The 26,513-nt window shown below is 47.6% G+C and overlaps 2 protein-coding genes and 1 long non-coding RNA gene across 11 annotated transcripts in view; 1 reads left to right on the top strand and 2 right to left on the bottom strand.

Moving 5' to 3' along the window:
- LOC310694086 (ras-related protein Rab-11A-like) overlaps positions 1 to 17,229 on the bottom strand; it is a 19,476-nt gene extending 2,247 nt beyond the window's left edge. Inside the window, exons 1-4 of one of the 2 annotated variants that reach the window (XM_083476851.1) lie at positions 17,107 to 17,205; positions 11,254 to 11,602; positions 4,037 to 4,232; positions 927 to 1,120 (exon numbers count right to left, since the gene is read on the bottom strand). In XM_083476851.1, coding sequence (XP_083332977.1) covers positions 927 to 1,120; positions 4,037 to 4,232; positions 11,254 to 11,293 — 430 coding nt within the window. In that variant the 5' untranslated portion in view covers positions 11,294 to 11,602; positions 17,107 to 17,205. Of the gene's footprint in view, positions 1 to 926; positions 1,121 to 4,036; positions 4,233 to 11,253; positions 11,603 to 17,106 lie in introns of both variants that reach the window. The other variant, XM_083476852.1, reaches the window with a different exon arrangement.
- The window catches only part of LOC310694088 (uncharacterized protein), a 25,043-nt gene continuing 11,236 nt past the window's right edge, over positions 12,707 to 26,513 (top strand). For 2 of the 8 annotated variants that reach the window (XR_014519526.1, XR_014519529.1), the window contains exons 1-3: positions 23,882 to 24,547; positions 26,029 to 26,145; positions 26,322 to 26,412. Coding sequence is in view for 3 of the 8 variants with exons in the window: in XM_083476854.1 (XP_083332980.1) it covers positions 16,801 to 16,834; positions 17,133 to 17,164; positions 24,422 to 24,557; positions 26,029 to 26,145; positions 26,322 to 26,412 (410 nt within the window). In the remaining 5 variants the exon portion in view is untranslated. The other 6 variants (XM_083476855.1, XR_014519527.1, XM_083476856.1 and 3 more) reach the window with 6 other exon arrangements.
- Positions 19,217 to 21,368, bottom strand: LOC310695062. Its single transcript, XR_014519905.1, has 2 exons — positions 20,971 to 21,368; positions 19,217 to 20,783 (listed from the first exon to the last, which is right to left on the bottom strand). It is a non-coding gene; the product is annotated as an uncharacterized lncRNA (long non-coding RNA).

Below are 26,513 nucleotides of genomic sequence, written 5' to 3'. Positions count from 1 at the left end.
AGCATTGCTGCCTCTGACCATGGAGGCAGAGCATAGCCATTGTGGCTAGTAGCCACCAATAGTCATACTGTCCTCCATGAATTTGTCCAATCCTCTTTTAAAGCCATCCAAGTTGGTGGCCATCACTGCCTTCTGTGGGAGGGAGTTCCACAGACGTGTGAAGGAGGACTTCCTATTTTCTGTCCTGAATCTTCCAGGTGCAAAGATGAACAGACCTCTGACTCTGACAGCCTTGTCAGAAGCAGAGGTACCAAGAGCCAAACCAGTTTGAAGCTATGAGTTGGAGTTTCCTTTCCCACTAGACAAGGTGCATTGTTGGGGTTGGCCAGCTAGGATGGAAATGCATTCTGCACATCCCAACAATAGACATTTTGAGGCTTCACATTAGCAAGCAGGTCCAGGGCTCGGCTCCCCAGAATATCCAGATGTATGAAGACAGAGGGATTGTCACTATAGCAGCTGCCTCTTGAGGAAATCAAGACTGTTGCTCTGTTGACAACGCGTAACCGCAACAACCCATATCTACCCTTCATTTCTTTATAATGAGGGCTACTTGGGTTCCACAATGCCACACGGGCACAGCAAAAGTTTGAAATTTAGAATCTGGTTCAGAAGTGGCATCCCAAGAAAGCCAGCCTTATTTTGTTACTCTTAAGAAAAATTAAATGCAAGGTTCTAGTGGGGTTCTACATGGGGAACATGTAGCCCTCCAGATATTTTTTGGAAACAACTCTGGGGCTGGTGGGAGCTTGAGTCCAACGATCCTTGGAGGGCACCAGGGTGGTGAAAGCCATTATGCACAAAACAGAAACAAATAAAAACATATACACAGTGCCTTGTGCAGAGTCTAGGGAGATGGCCCTGGAGACCCTCCCTCACCAGGGCAAGTAAAAGGAGGAGGCAGGAGGAATGGGGCAGAGGGGTACCTGCAAAGCTCTTGGCCTCATCAGTGGGCACTGCCCGCAGATGCCGCAGGTCACTCTTGTTGCCCACCAGCATGATGACGATGTTGGCATCAGCGTGGTCCTGCAGCTCCTTGAGCCAGCGCTCTGCATTCTCATAGGTCAGGTACTTGGCGATGTCGTAAACAAGAAGTGCCCCAACTGCCCCCCGGTAGTAACTGCAGTGGGATCAGAAGGTGGAAGGGGAAGGGGGAGGTAAACACTAAACTTGCTGCACAACACTGAATGCCACCCCACCCCCCGTCGTAAAAAATAACCATCCATTACCAATTTCACTCTCCAAATAACTGCATAGCCCATTAAATACATTTTATTTCTTTATTTCGTAACGTTTATATACCGCTTGACTGTAGGAAAGAAAACCTCCAAGCGGTTTACAAAAAGAACAGGACAGTAAAATTATCAATATGAACAGTTAAAAGCAGGTATTCAAAGAACAATTAAAACCAGTGACGTACTGAAAAGAGATTAAAACGCACATGTTCTGCATTTCTGGATAGGCCGGCCTAAACAAAAATGTTTTTAGCAGGTGCAGAAAAAAGAACAGCAAATGTGGTTGCAGTGAGTTTCAAAGTGAGATTTCTTACAAATGTGGAATGAGTTTTATGTTTTAGACTACAGCTCACATCAGCTCCAGCCAGCCAAGTCATGATGGGAGTTGTTCTCAAAACATCCAGAGGGAATCACATTGGCAAAGGCTGTTCTAGAAACTTTCACCAAGCCCAAGACTTTTAGTGCTTGATTTAATGTCCACTAACAGCTGGCACCAGAAACTGTGCAGCTGACAGTTGTTTTAAGCTTGGAAGCTTTTGCCTACTTGTAATAAAACACCTTCCTTAAGTAAATGAGGATTGCCTTTTTGTCCCTGCAAAACCTCTGCCCTTCTCACAGTCACGGAAGCCAAAGAGAAATCTTTTCAGAACAAGGAAGATGATCTTGAAAAACCCATTCCAAACTTAGAATTGTCCTGGCAACTGACAATCTCATGATGGTGGGGAAACACTCTGCTCTGCTACTGGGATATCATGGGTTGGCAATGAATAAAGTTCATCCATGCTGTCTAATACCCACATGAAACCACTGGGAGGAGTCACAGGACTGAGAATACACTGAGAAAATCTAGCTCTGACTTTCCTTTCTATCAGACCCTGATGGTGGCTTTGGATTCCTTGGAACAGGTGTCTGGAGTTTAAAAAGGGCTAATAAATTGAAGCTTTGTCCAGACTAAACTAAGGAGCATTTGCCAAATTTATGATCAATTGTGGGGTGGGGGGTCTTGCATCCAAACTTTACTGCATGGGGTTGGAATCTTTTTTAACCTACTTTTTATTTACCTTAAGAACTAAGTTCACAGCACCTTCAGAGACCCACACGGTGTGCACAAGGATCCCCACACCCCTCTGTGGAAGTTCACCCTTGATCACATGCCATGTCCGCAACACACGACCCCATTTTCCACTCCCATTCCGATTGGACAACAGTATTGTCTGCACACAGCCCCCACCCCACAATTCCTTTTTGATTGGATGCCAGCTGACTGCCCTTGAAAACAACCAAGAAATTGCAAGTAGTTCCAAACCTGGTGGTGACCAGATTGCCAACTAGAACTGGCCTCCTCAGACATGGGGCAGCTAAGTAAATTTATCCCCTAGATGGAGATGGAGATGGAGATGGAGACGGAGACATATCTGGGTGGCCCTTTGGGAATGTCTTCTGGACAGAGATGACTTAGCCACTGTACTCCATGCTCTGGTATCTTTCTGGTTAGATTGTTACAAAGAGGTCTATATGTGGGGCTGCCCTTGAAGACAGATTGTGGTCCAAAATGCAGCAGCCAGATTAGCGACTGGGGTTCCATTTAGATCCCAGCTGCTTTATAACAGCTGCACTGGTTGCCAGTTCATTTCCAGGCCCAATACAAGATGTTCTGGCCCCAAATGACTGAGATAGTCTCCATCCCTACAGACCCTCCAGGGTGCTAAGACCAGTAGACGAGGTCTTCTTGTAGTTCCACTGTAGTTCCACCTCAGAAGTTTGGGATGGTAGAGGCCCGGGACAGGGTCTTCTCTGTGGCAGCTCTTAAGCGGTGGAACTCCCTCCACGCAGGAGAATCGGCCTGGCACCTTCAGCATTTGCCAGAAGCTATGCGGTGAAGATGCAGCTCTTCACCCTGTCCCTTGGCACCTGAGATGTGCATTTTAAGGACCGGTCCTATTTCTGCGATTCTAAGTTGTTAAATTTAGACTGTTTCCAACGTTATAATTGTCATAACCTGCCCTGGGACCTTAGGGTTAAGGGCAGGTAAACAATAACAGCAGCAGCAGCAGCAGCAACAACCTCCTTAGCTGTCTCACTGCTAGTATATTAAGAGCCACACTAACCTACATCGAAGGGCCAGTTTAAGGTCTTTGCCTGGCTGCAGAGGTAACAAAAGGACCCCTTTCTCCCACATGAGCCTGCCTGCTTATTAGGGGATGCTCTGGGTGCCACCCACAGTTTATCAGGGGTCTACTGTCGGGGGGGGGGAGTATTTTTTGGAGGGGGAGCTGCACTCAGTGAACTCCTTCCTGCTCACCAGGCATGTTCGCTACTGTCTTTTAGGCTCCTGGTGCAATCCACCTTGTTCTCATGAGCTTTTAATGGCACAATTCATTGCTTTTATGACTTCTGATTTCCCTTGCCGAATTAGTTATTTAATCTTCCAAGCCATTTTCAGCTGGGGGTTTTTTTCAAAAGAGAAATTGGGTTTTTCCATTTAGCCACCTTGAGGTGTCAGCATTAAAGCAGGACAGAAATTTAGAAATCAATAAAGTTATAGTTTAGCTTTTCCTGGCCTACTTTCCCCTGCCCATTATCAGAATTCCCCCAGTCCACAACTGTATTTACAAAGCAAAGAACAGCAGCCTTGGAATCTCTTTAACAGTGGTCTGACTAGGACCCCAAAGTTGTAATGTCTGCATTGGTCCAAACTGCATTTCTATTGAATAGCCTGAGAAGCGTGGCTATGGGATTTGCCAGGAAGACTGCACTTTGGGGTTTCCCACTGCAACATGAGAAGGCAAGGCAGTACTTACGCAGAAGTAATGGCACGGTAACGCTCCTGCCCGGCGGTATCCCAGATCTGGGCCTTCACTGTCTTGTTATCCACTTGGATGCTTCGTGTGGCAAATTCCACCCCAATGGTGCTTTTGCTCTCCAGGTTGAACTCATTCCGGGTGAACCGAGAAAGGAGGTTGCTTTTTCCTACTCCTGAGTCTCCGATGAGGACAACTACAAAGAAGCAACAAGGTAACAAATAGGGAGAAGACAATTAAGCATCAGAATGCTAATGGCAGAGGGAAGGGAAATGGCAAAATGTTGTTCCAAAGGTTCAAGGCTAGAAACGGAAAGAAAAGGCAAAAGGTTTGACACTCAGTTCTGCAGAATGTGTAGAAGTCTTTCCTGGACTGTACTATTTTGGGTTACTGGGGAGGGGGTGCGTTACATGCTTGGCTGCTCCCACATCTAATATACTGCTTTCAACATTTGTGGGGTGGGGGAAGCAACCAGCATATTTTGCAGAACTCTTTCTCTCAAACATGCAAAACAGTTATTATCAATTTACGATGGGGTGGAAGGTTCACAGGCTATGAAGGACTTGCTCATAAATTTATTGACAGCTGCACAAATTATGATAGCTAGGAAGTGGAAGGGGCAAGCAGAATATAAAATGGACGCATGGTATAAAGAGGTGTGAGATATAGCTATTAATGATAAACTAACATGTGCCATTAAAGTAAGACGGGGAATATGCAGGAGTAATGATTTTGAGGAGATATGGAGGGTGTTTGTAGAATTTGTGCTGTTAAAACAGAAAGGGATCAAACCATCGCAAGAGGTGTTGAGATTTTGGGAGGTTGGATAGCTAGAACAGTGGGTGTGGTGCACATTTTTATTCTTATTTATTTGTGATTATTATTTTGTCAACAAACAAACATGCAAAACAGAATCACAAAGTGTAACTCAAAGCCTCTTTTAAGTCCAACCCGCAGGAACCCCAGGATTGTCAGTAAACAGGAAATGGTAGCACACAACCCCAAATCTCCTAACCACAAACTTCTTCCTAATCACCAACATAATTAGGCAGTGATGCACTGGAAAGAGTTTCTGATTAAGGCTTCCTGTCCTCAAAGTTGGCAGCACCTAGGCTTGCTATATGTCAGGAAAATTCCTGACATGTCCTATTTTTTAAAAATGGTGTAAAAATTGTGTCGGGGATTTTGCCGAATCGGCAAAATGTCAGGAAAAACCTGAATGTATGGCAACGCAATGGAAAAAGCAGTGGAAACAGCTCCAAAAGTTTAAAATCACTATCAACAACTTTGTGGGTGTCAGGATTATTACCTTTTGAAATATGGCAACCGTAGCAGCACTACAACACCACGAAGAAGATAGACTCAAAAGGGTCCTAGTTCTCAGTGAGGTTGCAAACCCAACGGTGGCCACATCCACACCATAAATTTGAAGCACTTTAAACACTCACGGCTTTCCCCCGAAGAATTATGGAAGCTGTAGTTTGTTAGGCTGCTGAGGGTTGTTAGGAAACCCCTCTCCCCCTCACGGAGCTACAGTTTCCAGAATGATTGTAACAATAATTCCCTCTTCCCACCTAACGTCCACACATCCCCCAGTTTATTTGTTGTTCTGTGATGCTTCCTGAATGATACCGCATTATTGTTGTCTGGAGAGGCACTCTTGTGCTGTAGTGCACAACAGAAGTAGGACCAAAAAAACCCCCAACACTATAGTATTTCTTAAGGAAATCAGCCCTGAGTGCTCACTGGAAGGACAGATCCTGAAAGCTGAGGCTCCAATACTTTGGCCACCTCATGAGAAGAGAAGACTCGCTGGAAAAGACCCTGATGTTGGGAAAGATGGAGGGCACAAGGAGAAGGGGACGACAGAGGACGAGATGGTTGGATAGTGTTCTTGAAGCTACCAGCATGAGTTTGATCAAACTGCGGGAGGCAGTGGAAGACAGGGGTGCCTGGCGTGCTCTGGTCCATGGGGTCACGAAGAGTCGGGACATGACTAAACAACAACATAGCATTTGTGCTTAAAAAAGTTATGACTCCCTTCTGAAGAAAAGCTGCAAAATTTGGGACTTCTTGGTTTAGGGAAAAGGTGAGTTAAGAGGCGGCCTAACAGAATTATAAACAATTGCTCATTGCATGGAGAAAGTGGATGAAGTTTTTCTCCCTCTCTCATATACATGAAGCCGTATGTTGGAAGATTCGGGGTGGATAAAAGAAAGCTCTTTATGCACTGGCGGAGGAAGGCGGGGGTGGGGGGTGCGGTGTGCACCGGGTGTCAGCCGTGAGGGCAAGTGGCATTGTTGCGCCACCCCCCCTCTGCTGTGCAGGCAGCACCCCTGGACACTCGCTGCACGGTTGGCAGACCGCTAGGGACGACGCTGCCGCGGTCGGCTAGTGGCGCACCCCCCCACGCTTGTTGCACAGGTGCCGGGGCAGGTAGCTCCGTGCCTGTTTTTATGCAGCATGCTGTTAAACTATGGAACTCCCTCCCACAGGAGGGAGTGGTGGCCACCAACCTGAGATGGCTTTAAAAGACGATTGAGCAAATTCATGGAAGAGAGAGCTCTTGGTAGCCACTAGCCATGATGGCTGTGCTGAGTGTCCCACAGCTGGAGGCAATGATGCTTCTGAATACCAGTTGCTGGGAAGGACAGGAGGGGAGAGGGCTCTTGTGCTTGGGTCTTGCTTGCTGGATTCCCACAGGCATCTGGTTGGCCACTGTGAGAACAGGGTGTTGGACTAGATGGGCCATTGGCCTGATCCAGCAGGCTCTTCTTATGATTTCAGCAGGACATGTAGCGACTGGAAATCAAACAGTTCGTGTCTGCCTCAAAACGTTTGCAAGTGCAAACCGTGTTAGTAGTGGGATGGCCTATATAACAACCCCAATGAGCACAAGCAGGATAAAATGGACATCATTCTGGATGGGTTCTTTAGGCCCAGAGAACCAAGGCCTACCTTGGCAGAGAATGAAGCACACCTGAGCTGAAATGCTGCTTCACAAGCCCATCCAGGTAAAAATGCTACGAAACAGGAATGACTGGATTCCTGTCCCCCCCACCCCACCCACCCTCCATGCAAAGTGAGCCAACCCAGGGAGAAACCAGGCAGTCAATGCCTCCCCTTCACATGCCTGATCTGGAAGCACTTCTTGTCCCACTGCCAACCACCAGCTACCTATCCCTGTTCCTCAGAATACAAAAGGACTGTTTGTGAACCCATCTCTGGGTGTGGAACATGAGCAAGTGAAGGTGAAAGGGTTTTTTTATATATATAAAAAAGAGGTGTGTAGCAACACAAGCCATCATTCTGGCTTTTTCAAAGAAAAGGAAGCAGAGTCATCAGAAGCGAAATCCAGTGACTTCAGTCCATGAGCAATCGTTGACTCATTCGGATGAAATTCCTCTTCCGACAAGAGCTTCAAGGCTAGCAGCAAGATGTAAGCAGGGAGTGCCTCAGCTGCTCAGCCTACAAGTGGTCTTGGGTCTGGCTTCACCCTCAGAGACCCTCCAGAACTGGGGTACCCTGCTCCCCCTGGGTTCTTACATTCTGCAACATGTCATTGATGCAATAATAGAGTGCTGGTGGTCTATTTATCCTGGATCATCCACACATCATTGTGAACTATTCTGGGAATTGTAGCTCTGGGAGGGGGCAGTGTTAGATATATGAGCTAATTACCAAATGGCACCTTAAACCTAGGTTACGGTCACCACCCCCCATGTTTCATATTTATTATTATTATTTTTCATTTCATTTTATTTCTATATTGCTTTATATTTCAGAGAAAAAAATCTCAAAGCGGTTTACAACACATTAAAACATCAAATAAAACAATCCAGAATAAAATAGTGACAAGATCAGCCGGCTGGTGCACAGCAGCGTCTTTTGATGCTGGGGCGCGCAGGGGTGCATGCAACAGCAGAAAACATTGCTGCAGAACAGCCAGATGCTGGAGATGTCAGTCACCAAACCTGGTGGCATTGCATCTTCACTTGGTCGCCGTGGAACCCGTGCAGGCTGCAAAATGCGCTAGGCACCTGGGGAATTTCAATCATTGGGAGGAGAATCAGGGGTCCCCTAACAACTCTCAGCACCCTTAACAAATTACACCTCCTAGAATTATAGTGCTTTAAATGTATAGTACAGATGGGGCCTTAGTCTGCTCCAAAACAGTATTAGAAGCACAATAAAATGGATATCTGGATGGATATCTGGATGGGCTATCAGTATTTGGATCTAAAAGCATCCTAACAGAATGACATTGGCTAAGATAGCCTTACTCATCAACCCCCAACTAGCACCATTTTGAATACATCATCCACCAGCCCCAGGTCTAATGTGAGTCTTGTAGTCCAAAACATTTGGCTGGCAAAGGCTGGTTTTAGAGCACTGCATTTGAGGTGAACATAATCAAGCGACGCAGGAATTTCTCCTGTAAACTTGATGGCTCAGAGTGATATACTGATGTTTTCAAAGAACAAACCAATTTACACACACAAGTCAGAGTGCCAGCCTGTCTGTGACTCGCCTGCAAAGCTCACTGGCTGACCTTGGGTCAGTCATGCCTTTCAGCTTAACCAACCTCAAAGGGTTGTTGTGAGGATGACAAAGAGAGGTGAACAGCAATATCCTGCTTGAGAGAAAGGCAGGATATTAAAAGTGGGAAACTAAGTAAAACCAATGGCAGCCGCTTTAGACTGCAACCATTTGAACCAACTTTAATTAAAAACAACAACAAAAAGTAGGGCTGGTTAAGGGTCCAGGCAACCTCCTTCCCCCATATTCCTTGTACAGCTCCATTCAGGGCTGGCCCTACCATTAGACAGAGTGGGAAAATTGCCTCAGGTGGTAGATCCAGGAGAGGCAGTGATAGCAAAAACAAAACCCATGCCATTTTTCCTGAACCTCTTGCTGTTCCCCTTTGTTGGAGATCAAAGCCATGGTGCTACAGCCGCTAAAATAGCTCGCTGCCTCCAGGTGAGCTAGATCAGTCATTGCCAATTAGCTAAGTGCTGCAGACCTCCTGTTTTTCAAAAGGCAAGCCATGGACTTTTGGGAAAAAAAATGATATCTCTATGGTAGTTTTGGTTATGTGAATGGTGCCATGGACCCCCAAATTGGGAACCACTGCTCTAGAAGACTTCAGTGTTGAAGTAAGAACCAAATGAGGGGACACCATATTGTCCTCTGCCTCAGGTAACAAGTCTTAAGTCAGCCCAAACTCCAGCAACATCCATCACTCTCTGTCCCTCCTTCTTCAGATAACCTCATTTCCAACACCCAAGAGTTACTAAGGAACCTGCCTCTGGAAGAATGGCTCTCATAATACAAAGCAAAGAGACATGTATTGTTATTTCAGACATCTGGAAAGTGGCATTTCTGAGCTTCTGGCTTTAATATTCCCAAGGTAGCTCATGATGATGCTTGGCTTGTGCAGCAGAGGGAGCTGGAAGTGTTTCATCATTGGTCCCTCCCTAATCTTCACAACAGCCCTATAAAGTAGGCCAGTACAGTTATTCCAAGTTTGCAGATGGAGGCGGCGGCGGCAGGGTTGGCCCAGTCTTAAACTGCTTTGAGTGTGCTTTTTCTCACAGTCCACAATATATAAAAATATTTTTATGAAATATTTTTCTGCCTGTAGAAAACTATAGGATGCCCACACCACACACACACACACACACACACACACACACACACGATGTACAGAATCCTGTGCTACACCTCAGGGCGGCAGGGGCCACAGAGCTTGTTAACTTAGGAGACTCAGGAGGAATGGGAACAGGGGGTGAGGGGCTTCTGCCAGGCCCCTCCCTGCTCTCTGCATCTCTTGCCTGAGACACCTTGCCTCATTTTGCCTAATGGTAGAGCTGGCCCCTGGGAGGAGGAGGGAGAGTTGAAGGTCAAGACAATGTAAAATTAAACAAACCAGCTTTCAAAGGCGGCTTGCCAGACAGGGCTATCTAGCAGCAAGGCCAGAGAAACTTTCCAAACTTGTTTCGAAAAATAAGACTTAGACAAACCAATAAAGTACAGTTCTATGGGGCAATTTGGTTTTTCAGTTTCATTAGACACCCCTGCAACCCTCAGTTCAAATTCCTGGGTTTTTAAAACCCAGGGAAGAGAGATCTCAGGTGTTTTGTTGAGATTCATAGACACAGCACAAGCCTTGCCAAACCTGAATTTCACCACGTCCTGCCATTTCCCCAGACGTGTGTCAGGTCCCCTTTGCATCATTCAAAAAAAGAACACAAGCTACAGTTTTAGCATCAATTTTAAAGGGCGGGGAGCAGAGTGCAACTCAGGCCCTTCGTTCCCCCCAGTGTCACATTTCCCCAATATTTGGCTAAGCTGCCACCCTGGGCTCCTTTAGGAGGAAGGGCAGAATAGGAAGATGAAAAACAAAAAGCAAATTTCTCCCCAATTTCTTCAAACAAAATGTACGACAAATGATTGCTCAAAATGTCTGGAGGACCTAAATTATCAGCAGAGAACACCTGGCCCCAAAACAGAGTCCCATTAACACCTTGGGACATTATTCCTAAAACAAGTTAAATAATAAAATTCAGAACAGGGAGCAGCCGAGAGACCCACAGTGGGGCAAAGAATTGTCAGCTGTTGTATGAATTCTGGTTGCAGGGAGGGGAGGAAAAAAACCAGGCTGGGATATGGAACAGCCACCTTTGTTTCTTTCCCACAGCCCTGCAGGGTAGACCCAGAAAAGCCCAATCTTTTTCCATTTTTACTGAGGTCCATTTAAACTTGATGTCTCTCTTAGACACCCAAGTTTAGATGGGTGTAAATAAAAAAATGAGGAAACACTGGATGTTTGTGGGGCCGCAGCACAGGGCTTATGGGGGGGGATCAGAGGTGGCTGGAGTTACCCAACAACTTTTCATGAATGGGGCAGAGTTTTACATAGGTTCTACATTACTGTATGTGAGACATTTCATAGGCAAGTTGTGGGGTCTGCTCTCTCTTAGGGTAGAAGCAAATACATAAAATCTGCCTTTTGAATACAAAATACACTTTTTAAAAGGAGAAGAGTGGAGCAATGTAAGAGTTTTAAAACAGCACACATCAGCAGCTAAGTAATGATGGTGTTTGGACAGAAGCTTTTCTCCTGTTAACACCCCCCACGCCCTAAAAAGCAAAAGAATAAGAGTTTGCAACTCTTAGGAAGGCCAGGAAATTGAAAAAAGAGGGGGAAAACTTACTTTTGAAGAGGTAATCATATTCATCATCCTTGGCCCGCATAGTGACTTCAAGCTCCTCAGGAGTTCAGGTACCCCACAAGAAAGCAGGTGAGGACACACCTGTGCCTCTTTCCTCTGGGTCCAAAAGAAGCAGGTGATCTCACTACTCTGCGATTTCCTGGGTTTAACCAGCTTCAGGTACAGCAGTCAGGTAGCACAGCCTTAGGAAGCCATTCCCACTCTGCCATTGGTTGCTCTGCTGCTCTCTCCCTTCGTTCTGATTGGCCCAGTTTGGGGTTTGGATATGTACTCACTATGGACTGGCTGTCAAGGAGTACACCTGGCCCAGGTAGGTGGGTGGGGCATATATCTTTAACCAGAAAAAAATTTAAAGGGCTAGAACACATTTCCAATTTAGAAAAGCCAAAAACCACGGGTGGAGCTTAAAACGTTAATTTCTGCCAATTTGTAACCTGAATGCTCTGCTTCCTGGCTGACCCCACCCAGACAAGGGAGTGTGTGTTGGTGGTTTTCAACAAACAGGATGATTCATCTTAATTTGAATATATTGCACAGGCATCAGAGGGATTTTTTTTTTTTTAACCCCAACTATGCTGCCTCAAAACCCAGATTCTATCAACTGGCTGAATCATGCAAATGAAAATCACTTATTTGCAAACCTACTTCTGTTAAATGGGAGTTGTGAAAGGTGAAGGGAAGGACTTATCTGAAACGCTAAAGCTTCTCTCCCTGCTTTCCCCTCCACGCCCTGCCATAAGAGCAGAAAGAGCTGGCTGGATCACACCACTGGCCACCATGTTCTCCCTGCATGTGCTGAAATTTGCAAGCAGTGAGAGTTGTGTTCAGGTTCTGCTTATGGGCTTCCCAGAAAAGGCATTGGGTTGACCACTTTGAAGACAGAGTGCTGAACTAGATAGGCCAGTGGTTTTCAACTAGTGTGCTGTGGCACCCTTGGGTGCCTTGAATAATAGTCAGGGCTAACACTGTGGGCAACACTGGCCTCTGTCCCTCTGATGCCGTCTCACATCTCTGCCTCCCAAAAGCTTGCACAGTTGCTTGTTGCAGCAGCCCTGGCTACAAGCTCCGCGGGCAAATGGTGCCTTTGGGGCTGGCCAGGGGATGCTTCCCAGGCCCCTGTGGGGCAATGTAAGGAGGCACCTCTCTATGGGGTGGATGGGGCAATTCAGAGACCAGGGGCTGTGGCTGCCCGAGGATTTGCAAGGAGAGGGGAGGCGGCTGAGGGAACATTCCACGAGGGAGGGTATTCAAAATGTGGTGAGAGGGTACCAGCTCTGCAGGCAAAAGATGACAAAACTGGGTTCCTGAACCCCACAGGGGTGCCACAGAAAGAATGTAGTTGGTAAAGGGAGCCATGGACTCAAAAAGGTCAAAAACCTCTGAGATACGCTGAGGTTTGATCCTGTAGGACTTTTCTTACATTCTTCCCCCTCCTCCCATACATTTTTATTAGTTTTCAAGCCATTTAACCAATTCAACTCAATTTTAATACAATATTCCCTTAAAATTTTGACTTCCCATCCTTCCTTCCACAATGCTTCTATTCAGATCATTCATCTACTGTCATTAATGTAATATTTCATTAAAACACACATTGCTTGATCATTCTCATACCTTTCAAGTCCTGCCTGCTATTTCATTTGACTATAATATTTTCTCAGATAATCCAAAAAGGATCTCCATTCTTCTACAAGCGTTTCTTCATTTTGGTCTCTTATTTTGCTGTCATTTTTGCCGCAGTCCAATAGTTTTGGACTCTTCGCCATAGTCCAATAATTTCAAAGTCCGCTCCTCTTTTGTTGGAACTTCTTTTTCCTTCCATTTCTGTGCGTACATAATTCTGTCTGTAATGGTAGTGAACATAAACAGTTTTAACAAAACTATTTGGGGGACCCCTGTCCCTTTTATTTCCAAAAGAAACGTTTCAGGCTTTTGGGAGACAATTCTAAACATCTTTTCTTACCCATTTCTTACAGAGGCCAACCAAATGCCTTTGGGAAGCCTTAAAACTAAGGTTACCAGACGTCCTGGTTTCCCGGGGACAATCCCTGGATTTACAGATCAGTACCCATACAAAATCCATTGAAGTTGAAAAGTGTCCTTGGATTCACTGGAAAAAATCTGGCAACTTTACCTAAAACAGAACCTGAGTGTGACAATGCTCTCACTACCTGCGCATCCCAGCAGGTGATATTCAGAAGCATTGCTGCCTACAGCTGTAGGTCAGCGGCCATTGATAGCCTTATCTCAGCAGCCATAGAAACTTTAAAATTGGTATTGCTGGATTAGACCAAAGATCCAGCTAACCTTGAACTCTCTCCCCAACCAGCCAGATGTTTTTGGCAAGCCCAATTGACAAGGCTTGGAGGCAGTAGCCGTTCTTTGTTGTTTGTCTCCAGCATCTGCTAACCAGGGGTAGACTGCTCCTGAACAGTTTGGCTCTACACGCAGCTGTCATGACTCATCACAATTGGAAGACCAGTCCTCACAAGATTTGCCTGTTCCCCACCAATAGGGTCACAATTTAGTGACCCTATTATCACCTCTCTTGTTTTTATCAAAGGCAGGCCAACATGCTGGATTCCTTCCCCAAGGCAAACTCCACACTTGTGCATTGCAATCTGTGATGCACAAAAATGCACACACACTACCTATTTATTTGCACAGTGGGGAAAGGGGACTGGAGAATGCCTGTCTTGGGAAGAATTTTGTATGCAGTCTTTTCCAACCTGGTGCCCTCCGGATGTTTTGGACTGTAACTGGCATCATCTCCAGCTAGCACGGCCATTTGAGACTGCAGGTTCCATCAGCCCAGGCATCATACATGTGGGATATGTATCAGTCACTTTAATAATACAGTGGCTTGGCTTACGAACTTAATCCGTTCTGGAAGTCCATTCTTAAACCAAAGCGTTCTTAAACCAAGGTGTGCTTTCCCATAGCAGCGAGGGACTCAATTTACACTCAACAGGAAGTAGAACATGTTATGCTTCCAAGGCAAAGTTCACAAACCAAAACACCTACTTCCGGGTTTGCAGCGTTCTTAATCCAAGTTGTTTAGAAACTAAGCTGTTCTTAAACCAAGGTACCACTGTACAGTCTTGCTGGCCGTGGCTGGTGGGAGTTGTAATCCCAACACATCTGAAGGGCACCAGGTTGGGGAGGGCTACTTGTATGGTTTGCTAATTTTGTTGTGGGAGGGGAGTTGATTGTATTGTATTTCACAGTTCTTGTTTATAAGAACACTTGCAGGGAAAGGGAGATTACATCCTTTAAATAAAGTTTAACATATACGCTTTTGGAAGCTCTTGCAGAGAAGATCTGCTTTCAAGATCTCTCTGGCCTGTCCCAAGCCTCTTATCAGGTGGGATCAATGTAACAGCACCCTGACCTAGCATGTATCTTCTGTCCACTAATTTAAGATGTCCAGGACTAGCTGGACCTGTTTGCTCCATGATCAGCCAAACATTCCTCTTGCCCTGGATTCCAGGTAGTCTCTGGATTCCACTGAGGGAGCTTGAGAAACCTGCACTCTATATCTACAGCCCTCTATGTTATTGATCCACATCTCCCATTATCCCCAACCTTGCTGTTTTCAGCTGGTGGGACTTGAGAGTCCAGCAACATCTTGGGGGGGGGGGGAGTGATGGATTAAACCCTGTGGAGGCCCCTTGGCAGTCAAAATCTGGGCGGTGGCAGGCTTTGTGCACACGCTGGAATAATATTGAACTAAGAAAGCTTGATTGTTGTTTTCTTTCAAGATCAGATCAATATTATTTTGTGGGACCCCTAAAAAGTGTGGGGCCCATAGGCCAGTGCCTACTCTGCCTATTTGGTAATCCAGCCCAACCCCTTTGGCTGCAAGAGAGAGAAGAAACGGAAGTTGAGGGACGCCTCCTGATGTGCTGCATCTGTTCCCCACCAGGGACGCGGACTTATAAAAAATATTGGGGGGGCCCGGGAAAGCTCATGAATAATAAATAAGCTCATGAATATGCAAATAAAGTGGCGCCGCCTCCTCGTGAGCGAATAGGGGAGAGTGTGCTGCGCCTATTAATCAGCTCCGAAGGAAATTGGGTGGAGCTTTTGCTCGGGAGGGAGGGCAGGAGGCATGCAGCCCGACCCTGTGCATTTTGGGCTGGGGGAGGGGCGGCGATGGCGCTCTGCTGGAGGGGCGCCCGAGATTATTGGGGGGGGCAGAGCCCCCCCAAACAAATTTTTGAGGGGGCTCGGGCCCCCTCAAGCCCCATGGAGTCGGCGCCTATGTTCCCCACAATGAAATGGAAGGCTCAACATTTGTCAGGAACTTTTGGATGCTCAGCAGCCCTGTGTGGTTACAACAACCCTGTAAAGTAGGCCAGTGCCATGCGCTCCCCAAATTGCAGCTGAATCCCTCGCAAATTGGCATCCAACCTCTGCTTCAAAGCCTCCAAGGAAAGAGAGTCCACCACCGCCCAGAGAGTCTTACCATCAGAAAGTTCTTCCTAATGTTTCGTCCGAATCTCCTCTCCTGCCCTCCCCTCTGGAGCAGCAGAAAACAAGCTTGCTCCCTCTTGCAGCCCACAGATATTGAAAGATGGCTCTCCTCTCAGTCTCCTCTTCTCCATGCTAAACATACCCAGCTGCCTCAACTGTTCCTCATCAGGCTTGGTTTTCAGCTCCTCCACACTCTTTCCCTGCCTTCCCCTTTTCTCTCCCCTCTCATCATTTACATTTACTAGGACATTCCTAGCCCACTTTCCTCCCAGGAGCTCAAGGTGGCCTTCATGGTTCTCCCTGCCACCAATTGTTATCTTCACAGCAGCCCTGCAAAGTAGGCTAGGCTGGCCCAAGGTCCACCAGGGAGCTTCATGGCTGAGTGGGGATTCGAACCCTGCTCTCCCAAGGTCCTTCTAGTCCAGCCCTACAACAGCTACACCTCTGCCTGGCTCCATTTTGCATCTCTCCAACTGCCCAACGACATCGGACTTCTCCCCCTTCCTGGGGGTCTCTCTGGCTCCATGGAAGATTCCAACACCTTCCTCATCTTCTGCTCCTCTTCTGGGACACCTTGATGCTGGGAGGACCCTCCTAGGGGTCTCTTCCCTCTCCTGGAAGGGCAGGGCTGTCCTAAGACGAGGCAGAGCAGCCCTTTTAACAGTTGGCAATGCTTGTCTTTCCATTGGGCTGGAGCTCTTGAACCCATAGCACTTGGGGCCTCCTTTGTCTCTCTGCCAGTCCTTCATGCTCTGGGCTGCCTCTTTCCAGCTCTGGCGATGCCCTTTCAGGTCACTGAACTGCAGAGAGATGGAAAGAATTGGGCCAGACGCCCCCTCCTCACACACAAACACCCCCCAAGAATTGGGGCCGCCGGCTTCTGAGTCGCTCTCTCTGCTACTCTCTTCTAAGTTAAGGTGTTCAAGATGCCTGATCAGCCGCAGCAACAGCCCTGCAAGGCCCAGAGCAGCCCATGGTGTCAGGTGAGCAAGTGGTCCTCCTTTTTGAGACAGAGGAGGGCAGGAATGGGCTAGGGGGGCAGCTAGTCAAAAGATGCACAGAGCCAGACTGCTGGATCCAACCCAAGGTCCATCTGAGCCAGTGTCTGGAAACCCAACCCTGCCAGCGACCACCCCGTTTTGTGGGGTCCAATGGAGGAAGCAGGGGGCTGGGCTGCAGGGCAAGGCGGGGGGGGGCAGTTGTCAGCGGGAGGGGCACCTTCCCTGGGGAGCCATGTTCTGGGGGCAGGAGGCCAGGATTGGCCCCCAAGGCCTGGGGTGTCCCTCCCCTGTAGTACGACTTGGAATCCAGGAGAAAACTCTTGGAATAGCCTTGCCAGGGGCTCAGGGACGAACTCACCTGTCCCCATGTCCTTCTCTTTGCAGGTGTGCTGGGGTTCCACATCCCTTCTCTAGCGGTGAGTATTGGATAAAACGAGAGCAGGGAGTGGATCCCTCAGACTTGCGCCCCCCCCCCGCTCAGTGCTGGATTTATGTATAGGCTAAGTAGTCTGAAGCCTAGGGCCTCTAAATCTAGGGGGCCTCACCAGGCCTTCTTCGTCTTGGCCAGGCCTTCAGCATCCAGATCAGGCCTGCTTTGTCCTGGCCACGCCTTCTTCGTCTTGGCCAGGACTTCTTTGTCCTGACCAGGGCTTCTTCGTCCTGGCCAGTGTGAGATTGGGAAACAATGAAAGCATACAGAAAGGACGTGCCTCAAACTCAGCCTTGAGAGCTAGACATGTATACAAGATAACACAGTCGCGTACGCCAGAAAGGGAGAGCCAAAGGGTGATGCCCACACTGAGAAGGGAGTAAAAATGAATAGAGTAGATTGAACAATGTATTAGGAATGTGCTGAATTCTGGTAGATAGATTGTAAGCCAAGCCTCCAAAAGAGGGGCGGCAGCTAGGGATAAAACTGCTGTGCTTATGCCCGATCGGGGCTCTTCGTATCCACGGGTACGAGGGGTCCGCCTTTGCAAACGCGCTAATAAAAGGGTTACCCTTATATTGAAGTCCTTTGTCAGTTTTTATCCACGGACAACTTCCCACAACTTTTGGCGCCCAACGTGGGGCTCTCGACGGGCTGCTCGGGGGGATCTCGGAATCCGGGTAGGCGCCCCTCCGTCTTTTCGGAGTGACCCGAGCCGGAGTCCACCCGTGACGGTTCACGAGGGCTAAAAGACAGGACTTGATATAGGGGGATAGAGAGAGAGAACTAGGTCTCATTTTTGGCGGTCTGGGACCGCGAGCACCCATTGGCGGTCCGGGACCGCGAGCACCCAGCGGGGACGCCCGCCTGTTCACTAGTTGCGAGAAGCGACGCTGGACTGTACTGGGTGAGTAGACGTGGGAAAGTGAAGAAACTTGTGGGCTGTGGAACGGGACGGGGGCGAGAGAATCATCTCCTGAACGGAAGAGAGGTTCCATACGGACGCGTGAGTGTGGATCAGGGTTCTGCCCTGACGGGAGGATTAGCTTGCGGTTCCGTCTTTCCCGCGAGGGGAGCGGCCAGGCGATTCCGCGTGAGTGTGTGTGTGTGTGCGAGTCGGAGACACTGTAAACATGGGCAAGAGTCAGAGTAAAGGAAGGAGGTAGGCATGGGAATGGGGACAAAGATGAAAGCCAAGGGACGAAAGAAAGGGTCTGCAGAATCAGATGGGGGTGGCAGCTTCATAACTGGATGAAAGGTGTAAAGGGTGCTCTGTAGTTGCAATTGGTGGGAGGAGACAGGTGCAGGAGGTTCCCCATGGAGGTGTCCTGTGTGCAAGGGGAGCTGCCCTAAAGGAGAGGAGGCAGCTGCGTAGACTTTGAAGCAAAGCGGGGCTGCAGAATAGAAGAGAAAAGTGGCTTCGAAATAGGGTTGGAGAAAGGGGAATGAGGTTTTCAACCAGTACAAGGTTCTAGGGGTTTAATGTGTATTGGAGGGTCAGAGACTCCCAGTTTCATATTTTGAAAGTGGGGGTTTGTCTCTTGATCTTTCTTACCTTTAAGCAATTAAAAGGTGGATGATTGGTGTGTATTCTAGCTTGTGCATGTTTTAAAAGTTGCAACGTTACACCAGCCTTTCCAGTGCTAGACCTTGCACACCTCTTGATAGGCCTGGCAATGTAAGGCTGTCTAGAATGCTCCTTGCAGAGTTTGGAAGAACTCTGGTTTTGTTTGTTTTTTTGCTTGCAGTAAAATACAGTTTTCTAAAAACTTTAAAGTTTTTTTTTTAGTTAGTGAAAACCAATGCTGTGCTCTTCAGTGCTCTGTGGGTAAAGCATAGAGCTATTCCATATAGAAGAGTATAAATACAACACAATGTGTGTCGCTCCTGGTTTCTTGTGTTGTCTCAACATGAAGGTCCAGGTTCAGGGTAGTAATCTTGAACATACATTTAATCTACAAGCAAACACTGCTGTGTGGGCAATGTCTAACTGAGCAAACTTAAAGATTGGGGGGTGCACAAAGAGGGCCGCAGAATATGAGAGAGGATAACGGTCTGGGAGCAAGAGAGTTGAGAAGAGTGAGGAGGGGTGAAGGTGTCTAAGGACAAACTACAGTTTGTACAGCGGAAGGTAAAGTATTTGGGACACTTACTAGAAGGGGGAACAAGGAAATTGGATCCAGAAAGAGTTAAGGGAATTTTAGAATTACAACCTCCTAGAAACAAAACAGATGTAAGAAGAATGTTGGGACTCCTAGGATACTGTAGACTGTGGATAGATCAATTTGCCAAGCTGGTCCGGCTTTTAAACCGGAAACTGGCCGGAGATGGTAAAATAACATGGGAACAGGACGATGAACAAAGATGGGAAGAAGTAAAGAAAACATTGATAGGGGCCCCTGTCCTAGCTCTACCAAACCTCCAACAGCCGTTCCACCTATATGTAACTATTAGTTCTCAGACTGCTGTCGGAGTCCTAGCCCAAAAGAGAGGGGGGCGGTATCAGCCAGTAGCTTATCTTAGCAAAACCCTGGAGCCAGTAGTGCGAGCATGGCCCACGTGTATCCAGGTGGTGGCAGCAGCAGCTGAGCTAGTAGTCGAAAGTAGGAAGTTAACTTTTGGAAGAGCCTTGATTGTTCACAGTCCTCATCAAATATCCACGATACTAATTGGGGCAGCCTCCACCTGGATGACGGATGGCCGCCTAACCCACTACGAAACAGTGCTACGTACCAGCCCTGATATTACATTAGGAACTGATCGGAATTTAAATCCAGCAGAGTTCTTGATAGGAGAAAGGAAAGAATGGGAACCAGATGAGCATGATTGCTTGGGCACTATACAATTAATGGCAAAGGTTCGAGAGGATTTATCAGAAATCCCTTTAGTAATGGGGGAGAGATGGTACGTTGATGGATCTAGTTATGTTGAGGAAGGAAAAAGGAAGTCAGGATATGCTGTAGTTAAGGAAGATGGGGAGATAATCGAAAGTGGGGCTTTGCCGGCGAACTGGTCGGCCCAGAAATGTGAGATTATGGCCCTGGCACGGGCTCTCGAGTTGGCAAGGGGCTTAGAGGTAACCATATGGACAGACTCCTGCTATGCATGGGGGGGTGGTACATACCTTTGGTAGGACTTGGCGGGACTGGGGATATATTAAGGCGGATGGAAAGCAAATAGAACACATGGCATTACTAGAAAGACTATTAAATGCCCTCACTGGACCAGAAAAGGTCGCAGTGGTTCATGTTCCAGCCCACACCAGAGGGACGAGCCCCGAAGAAGTAGGAAATAGGTGGGCTGATTTGAGAGCAAAGGAAGCTGTCAGGGGCACCCCTAGAGCCGCACTGGTACAACAATATAGTTTGAAAATACCTGTCCTGACCAAAGCAGATACAGAAAACCTGGTCTTTACCCCCCAAGAGATAGATTACATGAAAAAGGAGGGATGGGAACAAAGGGATAATAGATGGGAAACCCCAGAAGGACCCCCCCCCTTGGGATTACAATACTACAGAGGGAAGGGCGGCCTTAGAGACTTATCACAGAAATGTTTTAGAAGGCATGAGACGGGCAGCGAAAAGGCCTACAAATATGGCGAAATTCTCAAAAATGATTTCTTCTCATCTCTGTTCTTGCTGAAAGACTGTTGCAGCTAGAAGCGAGTGAACTAACTGTTTCTAACATTCATTCATGAAAGTAACAGGACATCAGTTTGTTTTTTTCCTTGTGCCAGGCGCTTGGAGGTAGCTTCAGAGCGTTATCTCTTGGCTCCTATTCCAAGAAGGACACTGCTGCATTCAGCCAGCTACCCTGAACCTCACACTTTCTGGATTTACAGTTTAGCCACATAAACCCAGAAGGCCAAAAGTTACCCATCCCCCTGCCCCAAAGTATTAACCTGGAAAAGTGACTTTCTTAAAAAGCAAGTGAATGCTTTCTGTGAACTTTGTCAAGTTTTTCTTTTTAATGTGCAATTTTACTCTGAAAGGAGCTGCGGCATAGGAATTGATACTTTGAGGAATTTGAAACTTTGCCAGAAGCAAGGAGCGCATTGTTCTTTCTACAGACACTGGCAAATGAACTGAAATTTGCAACATGGCTTAGAGTTCTGAAACTTAGAGCACAGGAAGACTTTTAAAAATCTCGGCTAGCAAACTTAACCCAAGGAACAGAACTGTTAACCCCTTGCGAAGTTTTTTGCCATGCTGACCCCTTTGAGTTAATATATCAATTTGTTCTGTGCAATCGCTGCCGTCTTTGTTATCTCTTCTCTTAACAGGTGGACTTCACAGAGCTACCAGAGAGGGGGAGCAGAAATATTTGCTGGTGTTCAAAGATCACCTTACAGGACGTGGCGTTTTGGCCCAGCGTCCTCCCTTACTGGAACATCATAAAAGTGTGGAAGGCGGAGAAATTGCACCCTGCTTGGGAAGGTCCGTTCCAGGTATTGCTGACCACCGAGTGCAGTAAGGACCAGAGAGCACGGGTGGACTTACTATCACAGGGTCAAGAAAGCCCCGCAGGACTGGAGGGTAACTGTTGACCCCGATAATCCGCTGAAGGTGACGCTTAACCAGAAAGAATCCAAACGCTGACCTCGATGTGTCTATTCTGTACTTGCAAATGTTTTTATGAATGCTGTTGCTGCGCTCATTGCGAATGTTGTGTGTTATGTGTGCATTGCACTGAGTTGTGTGACATAATTTTTATAGAAGACATAATTATACAATATTGTGCCATCACCCTTGAGGGAGAGGTCAATTGCAGTCTGAGCTGGACTCCCACGGTAGTGCAAGCAGTAAACCAATTAAGATGGAGGCAATGATAGCAGGGTTCAGCCTCCTGATTATGCTAGGGAGTATCCTGGCCACCGAAATTCAAGATGAGAGCTGCAGCCAATGTATCCGAGTTACTAAAACTGGGACAGTAGTTACACGAACTTTAATGTATTATAATGTTGCCCCCGAGTGTGTAGTAGAATTAGACCCCTGTGTCCACAATCAGACCCAATATCTTAGATGTAAGACCCAAAAGAATGAAACGGAATGTTATGAGCCCCTAGCGGTGGGACCTATTACCTCTAGCATATATGTATATGGAAATAAAGGGGGAACGGCAAAGAAGGCAAGTGAAAGGGCACATATGTTTTCCCTAGCACAAAATAGGCAGGGATATATAGCTCACAACTCCACCAGGGGCACGGAGAAGATACATGTTTGTTTTGATGCATGCATTGCTATTTCAAAGGGACAAGGGTCTAACGACCAAGCCGGAGTCACTTGTGGGTCATTAAGCTGGGAGAGAGCTTATCTCCAAGAGGATAAGTACCTGTTCCAGCAGGCTGCCGGTTCCAATGTAGGGGCCACTAAGATGGAATTATTGGTATACCAATGGGGTGGAAGAGATACCCCTATATAGGGGTCCGAAGGGGATAAATATCACCAGGGGAGCGGCTTCGACGGCCTGTGGGTCAGGACAATGCAATCCTGTATGTCTGTGGGCTAAGGAACTCCCTTCCACTAGACCTAAATATATTCACCTTGGTTTGGAGATAGATGGAAATGGGAAGGATCCTTATGGGCACCTAATCATAAAAGTACATACTACTAAGGTCAGCAAACAACCAATCTCAGTATTTGAGAGCTTTGACAACAATTAAATAAATTACCTCCTCCCCCAAGAGCTCATAACATGTTTTTGAGTCTAGCTGAGACTATCGCCAAAGAGCTAACTGTGAAAAATTGTTTTGTATGTGGAGGAATGAATATGGGAGTTATTATATGAGTTTGAGGCAAGGTACAAAAGAGAGGGGGGATTGTGAGATTGGGAAACAATGAAAGCATACAGAAAGGACGTGCCTCAAACTCAGCCTTGAGAGCTAGACATGTATACAAGATAACACAGTCGCGTACGCCAGAAAGGGAGAGCCAAAGGGTGATGCCCACACTGAGAAGGGAGTAAAAATGAATAGAGTAGATTGAACAATGTATTAGGAATGTGCTGAATTCTGGTAGATAGATTGTAAGCCAAGCCTCCAAAAGAGGGGCGGCAGCTAGGGATAAAACTGCTGTGCTTATGCCCGATCGGGGCTCTTCGTATCCACGGGTACGAGGGGTCCGCCTTTGCAAACGCGCTAATAAAAGGGTTACCCTTATATTGAAGTCCTTTGTCAGTTTTTATCCACGGACAACTTCCCACACCAGGCTTTCAGCATCCAGACCAGACCTTCTTCGTCCTGGCCAGGCCTTCTTCGTCCTGACCAGGCCTTCTTCCTTATGGCCAGGCCTTCAGCATCCAGACCAGGCCTTCTTCATCCTGGCCAGGCCTTCTTCGTCCTGACCAGGCCTTCTTCGTCTTGGCCAGGCCTTCAGCATCCAGACCAGGCCTTCTTCATCCTGGCCAGGCCTTCTTCGTTCTGACCAGGCCTTCTTCGTCCTGACCAGGCCTTCTTCGTCCTGACCAGGCCTTCTTCCTTATGGCCAGGCCTTCAGCATCCAGACCAGGCCTTCTTCATCCTGGCCAGGCCTTCTTCGTCCTGACCAGGCCTTCTTCGTCCTGACCAGGCCTTCTACGTCCTGACCAGGCCTTCAGCATCCAGACCAGGCCTTCTTCGTCCTGACCAGGCTTTCGGTGTCCAGGCCAGGCCTTCTTCGTCCTGGCCAGGCCTTTTTTGTCCTGGCCAGGCCGTCAGCATCCAGACCAGGCCTTCTTTGTCCTGGCCAGGCCTTCAGCATCCAGACCAGGCCTTCTTTGTCCTGGCCAGGCCTTCAGCATCCAGACCAGGCCTTCTTTGTCCTGGCCAGGCCTTCAGCATCCAGAACAGGCCTACGTCCTTCTCTTATCAACTGCCAGTCCTAAGGGTGGGGGAGTTGGCACTGGGCTATGCTCATCTTGTCTGGCAGTTAACTCTCTTGCTTCCTGGCTACTTCCTTCACTGGGAGCTGCCTGCAAACCTTCCCTGGCGGCTGGCTCATTCATGACACGGGGCAAGTTGATGAACTTGGGTAACCTCACGACTCCCCTCCTTCCTGGTGACATGATGAGATGTATCAGTGATGTCTCAATGATGGTTCTGGACATGTATTCTGGTAGGGAGGGAAGGTTTTCAAAGAGCTTGTAACCCATGTTCGGGGTTCTTACTCTGTGTGGGGACCTGTTGCACAACAATAAAGATTGTGGTCTATTGACCCCTGTTTTGCTCCTGTATTTGGCTGGAACTTCCTTCTTCTGCTAACCGCAGAGACCCGCAGGGACTTGCACCCCGACGAGCTGGGCTGTTGAATGTCCTCGCCTCCCAGAATTTTCCATCTCAGAATCCAGAGCCCGTAGGCCCAGAGTCAACAACCTTCCCCAGCTCAAGGGTCAGGTCAGTAGTGGTACGTGCTGCACTTTAATCAGTGGGAGAGTATGAGTGGGGGGCCAGCTGAGGCAGATAGACCAGGCAAGCAAGCTCTATCTTTCACACTTCACAGAGCCCTGTTGGTACCTGCAGCATGCACTGCAGATTGCCCACAGGCAGAGAGAGGCCTTGGGGATCAGGGAAGCCAGCAGTGGGAAGGGATCCTCAGAGGGATCCAGAACTACCTGTAGAAGGCAGGAGGCTAGGCTGCAGGTTGGTAACTGGACCTCATCCTGAGGGAAAATAAGTATAGGGTTGGAGGAACTGCGTTTTGTCCTATTTTATTTGTGCCCGGTGGTGTTTTCCTTTTCTATGTTTAATTTAAAGGGCCTTTTGTGTTTAAAATCCTGCTACTTGCAGATAGTCAAGAAAATATTTGTTCTATGTTTAAAAGCCCAGTCTAGTGCTGTGACCACAGAGTCTCCCTGCTCTGCCCCTACCAGTGCCTTAAGAAGGGTCCTGAGAGGGGAAAAGCCCCAAAATGTGCAGGTGCCAACCCTCCAGGAGAAACCCAAAGTTAGGGGTTTTCATCTCGAAAACCCCAGGAGTCAGCCGGAGGGGTCTCTCTGCCCCTCAAGAAAAACATAGGGAAGTCAGCAAGTGGTGGCAGCTTCTGAAAAGTGACAGAAGCCCAAGTTTATCCAGTTGAAGAGTAATTTTTATTTTTGTTTTTAGATTCTAATCTAAGCACGAGTAAAAGATTTGAAAGTGGTGCTAGCAAGCACAAGAGACAGAGTCTCAAAAATGCTATGATAATGAAGTTAAGACCAGTCACTGCTTTCATGCGTCAACCACTCATTGAAGCAACAAGACCCGGCAGGTTACTATAAATCTGGTGGGTCGTTCAGCTGTGGATTGCTGCCTTGATGCAGTGAACTGTTTTGACATTATCAACGAATTTTATTCCTTTTTTTCATCCTCCACAAAGAGATGGGCAGTTCTTAAAATCATTTTTGCCGCCACAGTCTAATGTGCCTAAATATTTGTCAGACAGATATTTGTGGGACACACAGCACATTCAAAAGCCACAAAAGCTGTTTTGAAAAGTTATAGTGCTATCACTGATACCCTCAGTCATTTGTACTCTGATGTTAATGGGAAGGGGAAACCAGGCTAACAATCTTTTGCAGAAAATGGAAGAACTGGAATTTGTGTTTATGCTGCATTTTTGGACCTATGCTCTAGGTCATTTTCACAAGGTCAGCAAAACCCTTCAGAAATCAGAACTTTATTGAGTTCTTGTGCAAGTTTGTACAGTTCACTCTGAATTTTTTCTTCTAGTTGTGAGGGTGGGGGGTTGGCTGGGGCCTCACAAGTGGAGTAGCCTAGTGCCTCTCTTCATCTAAATGTGGCCCTGACCACACTGCCTGGGCTCTTTGCCCCCCACTCTGCATTCTCGGATGCAGAGGAGCCCTCAAGGAACTGACAGCCTGACTTTTGCATTTCAGCTGCTGGAGGAAGATCAGCTATACCTCCTGGAGGTCATCCAGAACTGCCAGGCAGCTTGGCTCAGGGGGCTCCGAACCCTGAAGTGCTCCAAGCAGGAGACGGCCAAAGCCATTATGGTGAGTGAGGGGTGGCGTGAGGGACCCCATGGGGAGGGAGGGGCAGAGAGGGGCTTTGGGGAGGCAAGAGCAGGCAGAAGGGGGTAAGGGAGGAGGCAGCGTCTAACCCCTCTCCTTTCTCCACCTTCATGAGACCCCATTTCAGCTGCGATATGGTCAGTGCTATCCTGCATGAGACCCCATTTCAGCTGCGATATGGTCAGTGCTATCCTGCATAGGACAATGGAGGCTGTTCTTGGGGGCGCAGAAAAGGAGGAGGACAAAGAGGTATGTCCTCTGCTTTGACTTCCCTTTGCACATCTCTGTCTTCTTCTCACACCCTTGCAAGATTTAACCCAGCACACAACCTCTCTTCTCACTTTTCTCGC

The sequence above is a fragment of the Podarcis liolepis genome (assembly GCF_965112155.1).
Source record: "Podarcis liolepis genome assembly, chromosome: 15".
NCBI classification, from domain to species: Eukaryota; Metazoa; Chordata; class Lepidosauria; order Squamata; family Lacertidae; genus Podarcis; species Podarcis liolepis.
This window is presented reverse-complemented; position numbering and strand designations above follow the sequence as displayed.